The sequence below is a fragment of the Cupressus sempervirens genome, chromosome 3, assembly GCF_028749045.1.
Source record: "Cupressus sempervirens isolate cs-2001-9-10 chromosome 3, ASM2874904v1, whole genome shotgun sequence".
In the NCBI taxonomy this organism is placed as follows: Eukaryota; Viridiplantae; Streptophyta; class Pinopsida; order Cupressales; family Cupressaceae; genus Cupressus; species Cupressus sempervirens.
The window spans coordinates 452,412,613-452,427,767 of NC_143120.1; the positions used below are offsets into that span (position 1 = coordinate 452,412,613).

General features: G+C 36.8%; 2 protein-coding genes across 5 annotated transcripts in view; both read left to right on the forward strand.

The window, feature by feature from the left end:
* Positions 1-15,155, forward strand: part of LOC149567030 (putative protein phosphatase 2C 60) — a 197,620-nt gene that overhangs the window by 21,063 nt on the left and 161,402 nt on the right. For 3 of the 4 annotated variants that reach the window (XM_089820253.1, XM_089820256.1, XM_089820254.1), the window contains exon 2: positions 4,780-4,936. In XM_089820253.1, coding sequence (XP_089676379.1) covers positions 4,820-4,936 — 117 coding nt within the window. In that variant the 5' untranslated portion in view covers positions 4,780-4,819. The remainder of the gene's footprint in view (positions 1-4,779; positions 4,937-15,155) is intronic. The other variant, XM_089820255.1, reaches the window with a different exon arrangement.
* Positions 12,117-14,977, forward strand: LOC149567031 (uncharacterized). Its single transcript, XM_089820251.1, has 4 exons — positions 12,117-12,214; positions 12,309-13,559; positions 13,717-13,881; positions 14,003-14,977. Exons 2-4 carry the CDS (start codon positions 12,343-12,345, stop codon positions 14,832-14,834), a joined length of 2,214 nt encoding a protein of 737 aa, XP_089676377.1. The 5' UTR covers positions 12,117-12,214; positions 12,309-12,342; the 3' UTR covers positions 14,835-14,977.

Below are 15,155 nucleotides of genomic sequence, written 5' to 3' on the forward strand. Positions count from 1 at the left end.
GGAATTGGATGAGAAAACTGGGCGTTGGGTTGCTGACACATATAGGCCTGCAGAGGATAAGAGTTATGATGATATAATGCCATAGATTTCACTGTCAAAAGGACAGACATTGGACCTGCATCAAGAGTTGTAGAGATGAAGATCTTCCAGGCTAGTAATTCAAGGATCACTAATAGGATTTGGAAAGACTGGAAGAATAAGAGAGATTTGAAGCAGTCCTTATGGTTGATGGCAGAGTACATTCATACTCTGCAAAATCCTGATGCCATAGCTTTGCCTGATGCCACCTCTGTAGTTGATGTCACTTCTCTAGCGAATCAAAGTTTCCTAGATTAGATGAAAAAGGACAGGTTAGTAGCTCAAATTTTTAATGAATGGGTTGATTTGGTGGCTTCCAATGGAGTCAATTATATCTCCAGCTTCACTGAAATAAAAACAAAAGCAAATAAATTCATGGCTGAGCATGAGTTAGAACTAAACTCCTAGGAAGAAGAGAAGGTAAAATGGGATGAGTTTATCATCCACATTAGTAAGGTTCAAGCATATAGGGTAGACAAATTTCTAGCTGATAAGCCTGATGTCGGCGTAGATGCTTATTTCCTATTTGTATCCAGGGCGAATTTGGAGTGGCGAAATGTGGTAATTAAACAGACTCTAGAAGAATGCTCTGAACTTCTAAAGGAATTAGAATGTCTCACTCAGATTCTGAGCAATGACATTAAGTGCATTGATATCAAGATCATGGAAAATGAAGACTGATTGAATAAGGAGTTGAATGAAGTAGTCTCTGCTTTTCAAGGTAAGATCATGAAGGAATTAACAAACTCTCAGTCAAAGACTTCACCACCATAGCTAGAGAAGACTCCATGATGAACATCTGTCAAGATCACTTGGAAGCCCAAGAGAGGAAGATGGAGCATGTTTGCAGGATAACGACAATGTGGAGGCTAAGGTTGGAGCAGATAGGTGTACCCCAGCAAAAAGAGCTGATTGATTTCATGGCAGCCCATAAACGTTGGAAAGATGCAGGTGGTGGCCTACCTGTGATCTAGGAGCACAATGTAGATTCTGCTAACAGCAGTTAGATAGAGGTTAGGGGCCATAGGCCAATAGAATCTTTCCTCTATGTTAGTTGTTTTAGGCTTTTTGATAAACTTTGTTAGTTTAGTAACTCTGTGGGAATTAGTTTTAAAACTGAATTTCAAGCCCTGCACGACAATATATGTTAGTTTTAATGCTTTTGAGAGGGTCGGCTCTCTAGATATCAGAACTTGGTTTTTGATCATCTTTTTGATTTGTTATACTTTATATGAAATGCAACAATATATGGGATTGTATGGTTTTATATAAATATGAATCTTGGCTATTAAATCGTATGGCTTACAAAAGCATATTATTCATTGTCGTATGGGAATGAATGTGTGTGAAGCTGATTCATTTTTTGCATAATGTTTATTTTGTATCGAAAGTAGCAGAGTGGCAGTCATTTATCCTTTTTCTCATTTCAGAATCATTTCAATAATCAGTCATGTGGCTAATAATTGTTGTGAGATTTGACTACTCTTTAATTTGCACATTCTTTTCATTGTGATGAACCGAGTGTCATGCCTTATACTTTTGGGTAAAAAGTAATTGCAGAAATATTGTTTTAAAATAATATTCAATTTGCAAAGTCTTTCAAGCCAGGAAGCTGTACCTCTCAAATACAGAGAGTTCACTTTCAAAAGAACTCATTTGTTAGTGTTTGTGTTTTTCCTAATTTGGGAATAGAGTCAAGAGTCGGTTAATATTTTTGAGGGGAAAAACTGTTCACAAACACTTTTTATTTCAAAGTCACTTCCTCCATTTATGGAACATGTCGGCATAAATTACAAAGGGTATTTGGGGGGATCACAATCACCTTGGGACTTGTTTGGACCCTAAGTATTTCATTTTGAAATTATGTTCAACACCACATTGTTGAAAAAGCGTATGTGGATGTGGGGCGAGAGTCATTGGTTCTAAGGGTAGAAGGGAAGAGATTTTGTGCAGGGAGATATTATAAGGTGAGAGGATTCTGAAGAGTTGGTAGGTTCTGATTTTTCCTCACTTATTTTGATTTAAATTTAGCAGTATGGGAGACTCACACCCACTGTCTTGGGTGCCGCATCCTTTACCAAAATACATTGCAAATATTTGGGGCAAGAAGGAAGCCATACCGTACTTGGGGTTCTATACAGTATAAACCCTTTGCATATCAACACCCTTGTTAACTACGAGGTCTACTACCCAGTATCTTCTATTTACATGCTTTATCTACATCACACAGATCCATTGTTAATAGTAAGCTCGTGAGCTTTAGCTATGATCTCATTCAAGCTCAACAACTTATCCTTTCCTTTTTTCAGGGCATTGATTAGTATTTGTGATTGTGCTACAATTACTATCTTCTTCCATTGTCTTAGAGAAAATATTGGTAGCCCTTTGAATAAATCCATTGTACCGGTTACATTGTTGGTTTGTTTCCCTGGGTGTGGATTCCTGAACATCCCCTTTTTAAGAACATACATTTTGATTTTTTTTTTCAGCCAGTCTTCTGCATTTTACGATCTAAGAACCCTCTCTGTATTTTCAAGGTGTCACGTAAATCAGTAAACTTGTGGTACAAGCCATGACTATTTCAAGGACAGCTTTCATTTTTAAAAAATCCACAATTGACAATTTGTTAATATCAGAAGATAATTTCCACCATTGTTTCTTTACATTTCTGATTGATGGTAATATGGTGGTTATTTCGACTACCAAGAAATCTTGAATATATTTTTTAAATATGAAAATAAAGTTACAGTTAAATGCATTCAATCCAAAGTAAGATTCTTCAACTTGTAGACATTTAACAATGCAAAAAATATCAGCAAACCACAAAAGAACATAGAATATACATTGAGAAACCCTTACAAGAAATAAGTCCACTAGCAAAGGCCGGGATTTTATTGATTAGTTAAAATAAATGATTACAATGATTCAGGCTTCCCCCATGAAATCACAACCTGTTAAAAGCAACTATATTATTTGAAAAAGCAGCATCCAACCTTTGTTTAATATACCCTACTTATGCTTTAGGTGTCCAAATTCTTCACATGTAAAAACTGTGATGGTAAATCGATGTTGCTGTAGTTGTATTAAACAAAGGAGATGGCAACTCCTTATATAGATTTGTCTTTAAAATAAACAATCGTGAACTAAAGACGGAAATAGAAACTATCTAATAAACTGAAGACTAACTAAGATGACCATTAAAGAAACATTATAATATTCTAATACCCTCCCTTAAAGGTCATATTCTAACTGCTGTCATTTGGTCACAAATTCTTCAAAACATTTTTCTGCTGTTGAGACCTTCCCTAGATCTGCGAAATGTTAATGACAAATAAGCCAAAATTCATCCAAAAATTGAAACAGAAAAGGTTGTCCCCTTCTTCAGAATGCTTTGCAACAAAAGATGAGCCTGCCACTGACTCTGCCATTGAGATAAATATGCCACTAACCCTCCCAATTTCAGTAAAACATTTGACTAGAAATCATCACAAAATCTCCAACGAAGCTTCTCCTCTAGAGACAAAGACAAATATTGAGAACAACTAGCATGATTTTGAGGAAAAATCGACAAACCCTCCGCATGATGCTCCTAAACAAACTACAAAAAGGCACAATTTTTTAAGAGAAAATTGACAAAATCCCAACACAAATTTTGAGCTGAAAATTTGATCAAAACCCAACATGATTTTTGAGGTAAAAAATCAATCAAAACCAAACAACAAAATCCAAGACACGGATCAGAGAATACAAAGCTGAGATTTTAAGGAAAAACGGTAAAACCCAACAAATAATTTTTGTAGAAAACTTATAAACCCACTAGACAAATTTTAAGGAAAAAATTATAAACCCACAAAGGAATCCCATGCAGGTTTGCTAATTACATAATTAGAATCTTTTATTTTTTCCAAGGGAAAAAATTATGAAAACCCACCAGAAAAATCTTAATTAAATAGAGGCTATCTAATATTGTAATAAAAATCACAATGTGAAATGCATAACCACTCAATTTTGACACCCTAAGAATCTTCCTTATAGATAGTTACAAAACACTTCCTTTCCAAGCAAGAATAACTGCCTTTTTAGCACCCTATTTAACCCAAATGGACTTGGGTGCCTAACTTAGGATAAGAAGTTTTGTGCTTTTCCATCCAAGTTGACATGGACACCACTTAATGTTTTTTTAATACATACATAAGTTAATTTATTGTTCACATTGTCCTTATCCCTCCATTATGGATGATTTACAAATATATCCACATCAGAAGATGTTGACAGGCTCATTAGTAAATTCTCTGCAGCATTTCCTTGTTGCTTTTTCAAAGTATATAAAGTTCTCGTACTGATCTAGTTGTAATCAATGAAAACCATACCAGTACCTCAGAAAGGTGGTAGGTAGTAAGGTACTGCTTTTAATTTAAGGTTTCTTTCTAAAAAGCCTTATGTCAAACATTAACTTTGTTTATCATGTCAGGTCTCTTTTAAAATGGGATTCTTAGATTATTGAAGCCTGAAATTCAGAATTAACCTGTAGAATTTCAGATCAACTGTTTGTAGTAGAATTTGAAAACATGATATGTGCATGAAAACAGCAAAATTCTTGATTTGATGCCCTAGCTGTTTAAATATTGAAGGATTTGTGAATTTTAATTAATGAACTTTTAATTTTAATTTAGATACTCATATTATCCATAAAATTCTCAGGTTGGCATCTGACTACAGAAGCCTCTGTCTATAAATAGCGATGGGAATATATCTCAGTAGTCCAAAGACAGATAAATTTTCAGATGATGGTGAGAATGATCGAGTAAGATATGGCTTATCTTCTATGCAAGGATGGCGCGCAAGTATGGAAGATGCAGTGAGTAGTCATCTGGCGCACAGTTGTGCATTTGTTTTATGCATCTTTTCAAGTGCATTTAATATATTGTACTGTGATTAGTCTCTTTGATATCTGTGGTTTTCCTATATTACTTTTATAGCTGCAATTGATTTTGTTGACGCAGTCTGTGAAGAACAATATGAATGAATGATAATTTATACCATGGTTAGCAGAGTTTACATATGGAGTAACTCTGCCCACAAATTGAAAGTTTAATTGAATTTGATTTCTTCTAAGTATGTTAACTTGCAAAACAAATCTTCTGAAAGCACAAAAATCCAACGAATAAATGGAATCTGAATATACATCACTTTTAATTTCTCTAAAAATGAAAAATTTAACTGCACTGGCACCTAGAATAAAAACTACAAAAACAGAAGCAAAACAAACTGAAAATGTCAGAGTTGCCTAGACACTTGAACTTAAATTTGGATAGCTAACACTAAATATAATATCCTAAATGCAGGAAAGCTAACATTAAATATGGGTGTGTTGAGTATGTTGTCATTGATATCAAAGGTTGATGGTCAAGGTCGTATAAATCTCAGAGGATTACTCTAAGTAATAGAAAATTGGTTGAGCTACTTGCTTACTTGGTTAAGCTGCTTGAGGTGCTTGACATTGTTATTTCCCTAAACTCTAAATTCATAAAACACAAATGTAAATAAGACAAGGAAAAAAAACATACCTTGTCACGTATATATACCACCTGCATAGTAGTTAGTACATCATTTGCATTGCATTCTTAGGCATCATATTTTAGCATACTCACTCATGGTGCATCCTCCATATATGAGCATCCATACATGCACCCATACCCATGCATCTAAATACATATATGCTTGCACGCCTTCTTACATACACCTCTCTCTCTCTCTCTCTATATATATAGACACATAATGCATCTCATACACATGCATGCACATACATACATTCATACATACATACATGAGTAATACGCACACATACATGAGTATCCCATACATGCATCCATGCTTATTTACATAATTGCATCATTCATCAGCATACCATGATTTATATATAGATGTGATGGAATCCATAGGGCACCCTTTGGTATATGTATATATACATACATGTTAAAATGATCAATGCTCTGATCATTCTGACATGTATGGATATAACCATACAACAATAATGCAAGATGCTCAAGTATCATATTCAGAGATGGACTATTAATCCATAATCAGGTGTCACTGCCGATTTATGGTAGCAAGGGTAAATCAGAATTATCATGATTACTCATAATAATCAGGATGATTTCCTGATTATTATGAGTAATAAAAAGAATACGGCCTTGATGATTATTGGCACTTGATCATTTGTCATTGTCATGTGATGAACATTGATTGCACTATGTTATTGGTTAATGATAAACAATGGTGGTGCTATCTAATCACAACAGCAACTAACAATATGGAGCGACTCTTCAAGCAGCCCATTCAGATGCATATTTATATTCCATGTCATTTGATTATGAAGGTATCAATTGAGAATATATTTTATAATTGCTCCCTTGTGGATTTATCACTCTTTTGAGCAGTATGGGTTGCTGAGACCTTTATATTATTTGAAGTGGGAGTATTGCAACAACCATATCAGACACAACACCATAATCAAGCATAGTCATAATTCTATATCAGAGACGGCTCTACAATTGCGGAGTGCATATACACATCGAAGTAGATCAGAAACGGTATACTGCCTGTGACCATCCCACTGAACAGCAGCAAACATTATTAAGATTATCAGAGATGGCTAGCAGGGGATATGCATGAACATATTGACATAACAGAGACAGCTATAGCATCACTTGAAGGTCTGAACATTTATTGCAGACTTTTGGAATAAAATTGCAAATACATATTATCATTCCACTTACAGTCATTGCATTTGTGCTATACAAACTATCATTCATATTACATTTGTCATTATGTATATAGTCATACCGCATTTCCTGCATCACAATATTCATTGTTGTCATTACATTTGCATCGCGATCCATCACCATTCATAAACATATATATTTTGCTGCATATTGTGTCAATTTCCATGAGTTCTCTAAGTTCTTAATTCATTATAGCATTTGGAATTACTAATCATATATAATTGTATTGAGTTAGCATTTGGAATTACCAATCAAGTGTCTTTGCATTACTTATTCTAGAAAGAATCAGACAATTTTACGTAGTGTCTTAAAACTAGAAAAGGGACATTACAGCCATGCTTGAGCTGGTTGGGTGTTTTCTTATCTATTTCACCTACTTACCTGTGTGCTGTGTCATCAATTGAATATTCTTGAGGCATGTTTTAACTTTTAATTAAATAAATGAATCATGTGTAACTTTTTTGGAGTCTTTTGTGTTAAAAGGGAATATGTAGCTTTTTTTGGAGTCTTGTGTGTTAAATGGGAGTATGCGCTTGATGGAGAGGAAAATATTTCTGTGTGGGAGGCATCTTAAATGATTGTAACATGATGCTGAAAATAACATTTTTTTCCCTTAATTGTAGCAGTGTTATTAATGAGTCCATTTTTTGTGAAAGCATGATACTCATTGACTTGACAGTTTTATTTTTGAAGAATCATCACATGCTTTAGTTTTGGAAAAAATATCATTCATTATGACTAGGAATTTTAAGAGAATCATCGAGTGCTTAAAAAATCATTATGACTGGGTGGTTTTAAATTTTAATTTAAACTGCGTGATGTCTATAATTTGAGAGTGGGCAGGTCTTTTATGGTTTGGCTGCAGTAATGTTCCTTCTTTAGACCCTTTCGTAGATGGCAGATGGTTGATCTATTAGGGTTTCTGTAGGACAACAGTAAGGATAGGGAACCCATCTAGGGGTTAGTGGGGACACACATGGGCTTTATGAGCCATTTTGAGCAGTTTGGGGCAATATCCTAAATTTTAGGAGCAATTCCTACTATTTAGGGATTGATTGGGGGTAGAGCGGAACGTATCAGGGGATCTTTGGCATCATTCTGGAGACTTTGGTTGTAGTTCCTATGTTTTAGGGAGGATCTCTATATTTTATGGGAGACTGCTGTTTGCATACAACATTTAGGAATCATCCATGGACTCATAGCATCAGATAGATTTCAGTTTGGAATTGTCGGTTTATAAATAACTTGGACGTAGTTAATATGCTTCCTGTGTTTTATTTAAATAAAATAATAATAAAGTGAATTGATAGTCCCTTTATGTTATAATAAAATATAATTAGTGGCCACATGGCACACTTCCCTAGGTGGAGTTATAAGTTGTTTTAAAAACCGGGATCATTTTTATAATGATAAATATGGCCTTGGAGGGCTCAGATTCCTAGGAGAGGAAAAATAAAGAAAAAAATTAAATAAAAAGTCATTATGATAAAATATGGAAAACCCTAAAAGGGTTCAAACCTATTGGATGAAGAGGAGAATTGTTTAAAAAGCAAGATGGGCTTCATTTTTGGATCCCAAATTATTATTTTCACATCAGCTATTGAAGTTGGTTTGAGCAGCAATAAGGCTTCTAGGAACAAAAAACTCTTGGAAGTGGAAGATGTTGGACAAAACCCCAACTTGCTTGGTTTTAGCTTTCATCACAAATCATAACTATCATGAGAGAGGCTTTGAATTATTGAGAAGAAATATTGAATCAGAATTGTGGAGGATAGTTAAAGTTATCAGATTTGCAGATTTGAGAGTTGGCAGTAGTTTTATGGTTTTTCTTTAATTCCTATCCTAGCCATACAATAGCATTGGGTGATAGGGTTTCAGATGATATCAATTTCAAAGAACTATAACATTATATTTTACTGGTTGGTAATATTTTCCTATGATAGACAACATATTTGTTCTTGTACAACAGACATCACACCATTCAGCCTTCCATATTTTGGCCGTAGCCGAAGTAATGTCCTTTTAGGTTTGACATTAGGATTTGGAGAAATGATTCCTTAATGTCCTTGTATGGCCTTCGAGTAGACCCTGCAAGCTAGGGAAGACTTGTACAGTTCAAGAGTCATTGTACGATCACTTCCAAAGCGCATAGAGCCTTCAAAGAATGTTGTACAGACTCTGTATGCCCTCCTTCGTCCATTGGCAACTGCGCATGGCCAGTTGTGGCCACACTCTTTCCAGCATAGCGGAATTGTTTCACCCAACATTGTAAGGTGATCACTTGGTTGTATAGTAACTTGGGCACTATATGGTAATATTGAGTCACCCATACAAAGGCCTTATGTCTGAGGAGTTACACCCACTGTAACTGCAGATGCCAAGTAGGTAGGATCTCTCACCTCCAAAATGGTAGACAAGCTGAACTCCAATAGGAATTCACATATAAAAAGAAAAATACCAAATTTGCATAACTACAACGATAACTAACTCGACCTTAAATATGACTCCAAGAAATTTCTTGAAGGATTACAAATGTATTGACACAATCAAAACATTACCAGCAAAGAAATTAATAAAGGGCTGTCGAGATAATAATACTATGTTTCAGAGCTATACACAACTAGTATTAAATTAATTAATTAAATTATATCGGGGACATTGCAGTCCTCCTAGGTTTTGAATTGCTTGCCCTCAAGCAATTACAGACTTGGATGCTCCAAAATCTATTCACCTTCCCAAGTGGCATCTTCAATGGGTAGGTCCTTCCAATGCACTAGGAGTCCCTTGATGATGTGCCATCTCAATTTCTTCTCTCTAAGATCAATGATCTCTGCATGGTCCACAATTAGTTTCCCTTCTTTGTTAATGGGTGAAAGTTCCTTCAACACTGTGACACGCTGCATGATGCGTTCATGAGGCACAACACATGAAAAAATAGTGAATTCAATTCCCCTTAGGACGTTCCAAATTGCAGACAACTTTTCCCACCCTCTCAACCACTTTGTAGGGTCCATAGAAGCACAACTTCAACTTCTTGGTACCACATTTCTTCAGGGAGGATTGTCTGTAAGGTTAAGGAGAGAGGTATTCTAGATCTCTTACCTCAAAACTCCACTCAATCCTGTGTCAGTCGACATACATCTTCTGTTGGTTTTGAGCCCTCTATAGGTTGTCCTTGAAAGAACTAAGGATGTCCAAACTTTTTTGCAGCTAGTACTTGGCCCTCAGTGCATGGCTATCACCCAAAACCAGGTCCACAAATGAAGAAGGCTTATGCCCATAGAGAGATTTGAAGGGCGTCATACCTATTAACATGTGATAGGTAGTATTGTAGCAGTGCTCTCCTAAATGCAGCCAATGGACCCACGCCTTCTGTTGTTCTCACATGTAGTTCTTGAGGTAACCCTCCAACCACTTATTCATGATCTTCATGTGAGCATTCCTCTGTGGGTGGTAGCTCGTACTCAATGACAACTCTGTTCTTGCCAATTGAATAAACTCCATCTAGAAAGTGCTCAGGAAACAATTGTCTTTGTCATTAACTATGTTCTGAAGATGACCATCCAAGCAAAACACCTCCCATAGAAACAACTAGGCAAAGAAGTGTGCATGTTTGGTTAAAGAGTCCACCATGACAAAGATGTAATCTCTCCCTTGCACTTTGGGAAGCCCCTTAATGAAGTCCATCAAAATGCTTTCCCATTTCTACTTGGGTATTAGTAGTGGCTGAAGTAATCTAGTTAGTAAAATAGGCTCCAATTTGTTTTGTTGGCAAGTGAAACATTTCGCATGTACTATACTACATCATTCTTAAAGCCCTTCATAGAGAACCTTTCTTGGATTTTTCTATGGGTTTTCAAATATCTTGGGTGTTTAACCAAGGCTATGTCTTGCATTTCTTTCCTTCATCTTGGATTCAGGTACCAAATAGGTTCTTTCCTTGTAGTAAATGATGTCGTCAACTATCTTGTACTTGTTATTCTATAGTTGACCATCCATCAACTAGTATGAGATTGTATTCTTGAAGTACTCAACCAACGAATGTGCCTTCCAATTGGCTGAAATATGTGATAGAGAACATATGGCATGTCTTCTTGATAGGGCATTGACTACCAACTTATTGTTTTTCTTCATGTACTCAATATCAAAATCATTTACTTAGATTTTGCTCACCCATTTCTATTGTCAAGCATTCAAATCCTTTTGCTCCAAGAAATGTCTCAGATTGTTGTGGTCTATCTGCACAACAAATTTTGCTCCAATGAGGTATTCACAAAACTTCGCTAGTGCGTGCATGATGACTAGCATCTTTTTTTCATAAATGGAGTGTAGTCACTCCACTTGTGAGAGCTTCTAACTCTCAAACACAATGGTGTTACGGTCCTTCACTAACACTGCTCCAATGCCTTCTCTCAATGCATCTCATTCCAGGATGATTGGGAGAGTGAAGTCTAGTAGTTCTAGAACGGAATAGATACTCGTGAATTCTTTTGCCTTGTCGAAGGTGTGTTGTGCCTACTCATCTCAATGGAAAGATCCCTTCTTTGTCATATTTTCAGTGGTGTACCGAGCTGTGAAAATCCCTTCACAAACTTCCTGTAATAACTACACAATCCGAAGAATCCAAGCAACTTTGAGAGAATCTTGGGCAGTGACCAATCCAAAATAGCTTGCATCTTCCTTTTTTGTGCCTATACCCCTCAGACACTAATGACGTGACTCTCAAGTACAATATCTCCCTCATCCAAACTTACATATGGAACTCTTGGCAAACAATGATTATGACTCCACGATCCCTAATATTTCATCCAAATGTCTCATATGTTCTTCCCAAATCTTGCTTTAGATGAGTATGTCCTTAAAGAACACCTATTTTCCCCGGGGACGCGTACCCGGCCTAAAACCCCCCGTTTCGGGGACGGGGGGACGGGTATGGGATGTTCCCCAGCCGTCCCCAAATTCCCTTTTTTTGCAGGGGACGTCTCCGAAACTTGGGGACGTGGGGGGGACAAAAGGGGGACGACCAGCCGTCCTTGGTACGGAAAGGGGACGTCTAGCCGTCCCCCGACCGTATCGGGTACGGCCGGCCGTCCCCCTTTTTTGCAAGCTCTAAACATTAAAAAAAAACATAAAAAAAAAATTTGTTGTGTCTTTTTTGGTCGGCTAGTGGGCCCCACTCCTCCAAAAACCTTAAAATGTATATAACTCAACACATTTAAATTGTTTTAACCATTCTTTGGTTTTCATTTTATGTTGCAGCTGGCTGAAGTTTTCATTTTGCAAGTAGAGGAGGTAATAGTTTTGCTTCCAAGAGCTTGACCAAGGGTTTGATCTTCTATTTTGTCTACCAAGTAAGTATAAAACTCTTTGTGCTTTCATCTATCATTTTTTTAATAAATTTGTAGCTTGAAAAGTCTGATTTTTTTTTTTTTTTCATTGTTTTAGCTCATATATCTATTCAATTGCATATTTAAACACAATGAGCAGCAGTGGGAGTACAAGTAGTAGTAGTGAAGAAGAAAATGTAGAGGTTGATGTTGTTAGTAGTGACACTAGGCAAAAACCCAATCCTAAAGCTGATTTGTTTAAATGCCCTTCCGACATTATGAAGAATTTTGCAAAGGGTCCTTTCAATAGGAAAAAACCTCTTCTCCAATATGTCACACCTAGGCCAAAAGATAAAAAGAATTCGGGAGGGACTAGGGTGTGGGATTGTCATGTTTGTCTTGATGATTTTAGGGGCAGCTATACAAGAGTGAAGTCACATTTTTTAGGTGTTACATGCCAAGGAGTCAAAGCTTGTCCTAACCTAACTGATGAACAAAAATTAGAATGTCAAAGATTGCACTTAGAGGCTGAAATGGAGGGGCAAAATTTGACAGTGACATCATCATCCATTCCCTCACAATCATCTAGGCATATTTCATCCGCCATTGGTACTAGTGGCGGCCCTAGTGGGTTTAGAGGGAAGAGAAAAATAAGTAGTAGTGAGAAGGGCTTGGTGGAAAGTATGTTTAATGCACAGGCAAAGGAGAAGTGTGAGGCATCCATTGGTAGATTCTTTGTTGCTAATGGTATCCCATATAATGCAGCTCGTTCCACTTATTATAAACAAATGGTGAAAGATATTATGAGCATGAATTCCTCATTTGTGCCCCCCGGTGAGCATAAGCTACGAACCACTATCTTAGATGAAGAGTACTTAAAGGTTGCTTTATTATTTGAGGATATGAGACGCATTTGGGTTAGGACAGGCTGCTCTACTGTGATGGATGGGTGGACCGATGTTAGACATCGGCCACTCATCAATATCATTGTCACATTCCCTGCTGGCTCTTATTTTTTGAGAGCCATAGATTGCTCAGGAAAGAAGAAGGATGCAGATTTTCAGTTCACCATTTTGCGAGATGCCATAGAGGAGATTGGGCCCTCTAATGTTGTACAGGTTATCACAGATTCTGCACCTGTGTGCAAATCAGCAGGTTTGATGATAGAGGGTGCTTATAGGCGCATATTTTGGACCCCTTGTTGTGTTCATTCCTTGAACAATGCATTGAAGGACATAGGGAAGATTGAATGGGTGAAGCAAGCGGTGCTAGAAGCTAGAGAAGTGCAAATGTTTATTTGCAACCACCACACTTCACTTGCTCTATTCAGGTCCTTCTCTAAGGAGTTCCTCAAACTAGCCGAGACAAGGTATGTCAATTATAATTATAGTTTACTTTTAGTTTGTTTTAACTTTAAGTTATTTAAAAAAATTATTTATAAGTTTACTTACGTGTGATGCTTTTTGTTTTAAATTTTAATCATTAATGTTTAAGTTTAAATTTTAAATTTTAAATTGTTGCTATAGGTATTGCACATATTTCATCTTGATGGAGAGGATGATTGAGGTGTATGAGGCCCTTCAATTGATGGTGGTGAATCCAGAGTGGGGACGATGGTCTCATTCTAAGTCCACTGAAGGAAAAGCGGTGAGGCAAAGGGTCCTTGATGAGAGTTGGTGGTCCACAATGAAGTAAGTTGTTGGTTTTTAAATTTACTATTAGTCTTTTGCTTGCTGATTTTCCTACTAATAATCTTAAAATTCTTAAAGTTCTAATTCTGATTTTTTTTTTGTTGGCATTTTGATCTTGCAGATACATTTGCTCTATCATAGCACCCATTGTTGATGTCATTAGATATGCTGATACTGATGCTCCTAATTTAGGAGAGATCTATGAGAATATTGACAACATGTTGGGGAAGATGAAGAGAATTGTTGCGGCAAAGGATCCTACATTGGGCTTTTATGAGGAGCATATTAGGCCTATTATGACGCGGAGGTGGAACATAATGAATACCCCGCTTCATATGGCAGCATTTGCTCTAAATCCCAAATGGTATGCACAGTTGGGTGGAAGGGGCCTCCCATGTGATGATCCTGAGGTTTTGGATGGCTTCACAAAAGCAATTGATAAGATGTATTCAGCCCAAGATGCCTCTACTCTTCGTGCACAGTTCCTTGACTTCACCAACCTTCGTGGCCCAAACTTGGGTAAGCCACAAGCAAGGTTGGATAGAGTTGTTTTGGCACATAGGGATCCTTTTGGATGGTGGACTTGGCATGGGAGAGATACACCTGAGTTAAAGATACTTGCCGGTCGCCTCCTTTCACAGGTTGCTAGTTCTTCAGCTGCAGAGAGGAACTGGTCCACATATTCATATATCCACTCTATCAAGAGGAATAGACTTACCTCTAAAAGAGCGAAGAAGCTAGTGACAGTGCATCATGCTCTTCGACTTGCCGATTGCCGGACTCAAGAGTATAGGAAGACACCAGCTTTGCAATGGGATGTTGAGCCTGAGGATGTGGCCCAGATAGATGAGGATGACATAGCACCAGGACTGGTTGGGGTTCCATTAGATGAGACTACACTTCCTGTGGAGAATGACAGTGAGGAGGATTCTGATTTTGATGCCATGGATTAGTAGAGGCAGAATAGGAGCAGCAGTCTGCTTCATTTTCTATGTTTTGCTTTTTATGTTGAACATGAACATGATTATGATACATTGATTATATGATACTTATTACTTTATGGCAGCCTATAGCTTTGGGCATATTTTGATTTTGATTTTCAGATTTATGATTTATCATGCTTATCATTATGAGTCTTATGATAGTGACAATGGTTAATAACTTAATGTTCATTGTTCAGTGTTCTCTGATATTGTATTGATATGCATTTTGAGAATTGGATGCTAAAATACTAAATAGTAAAACACTAAAATCGGATATTATTTCATAGATGG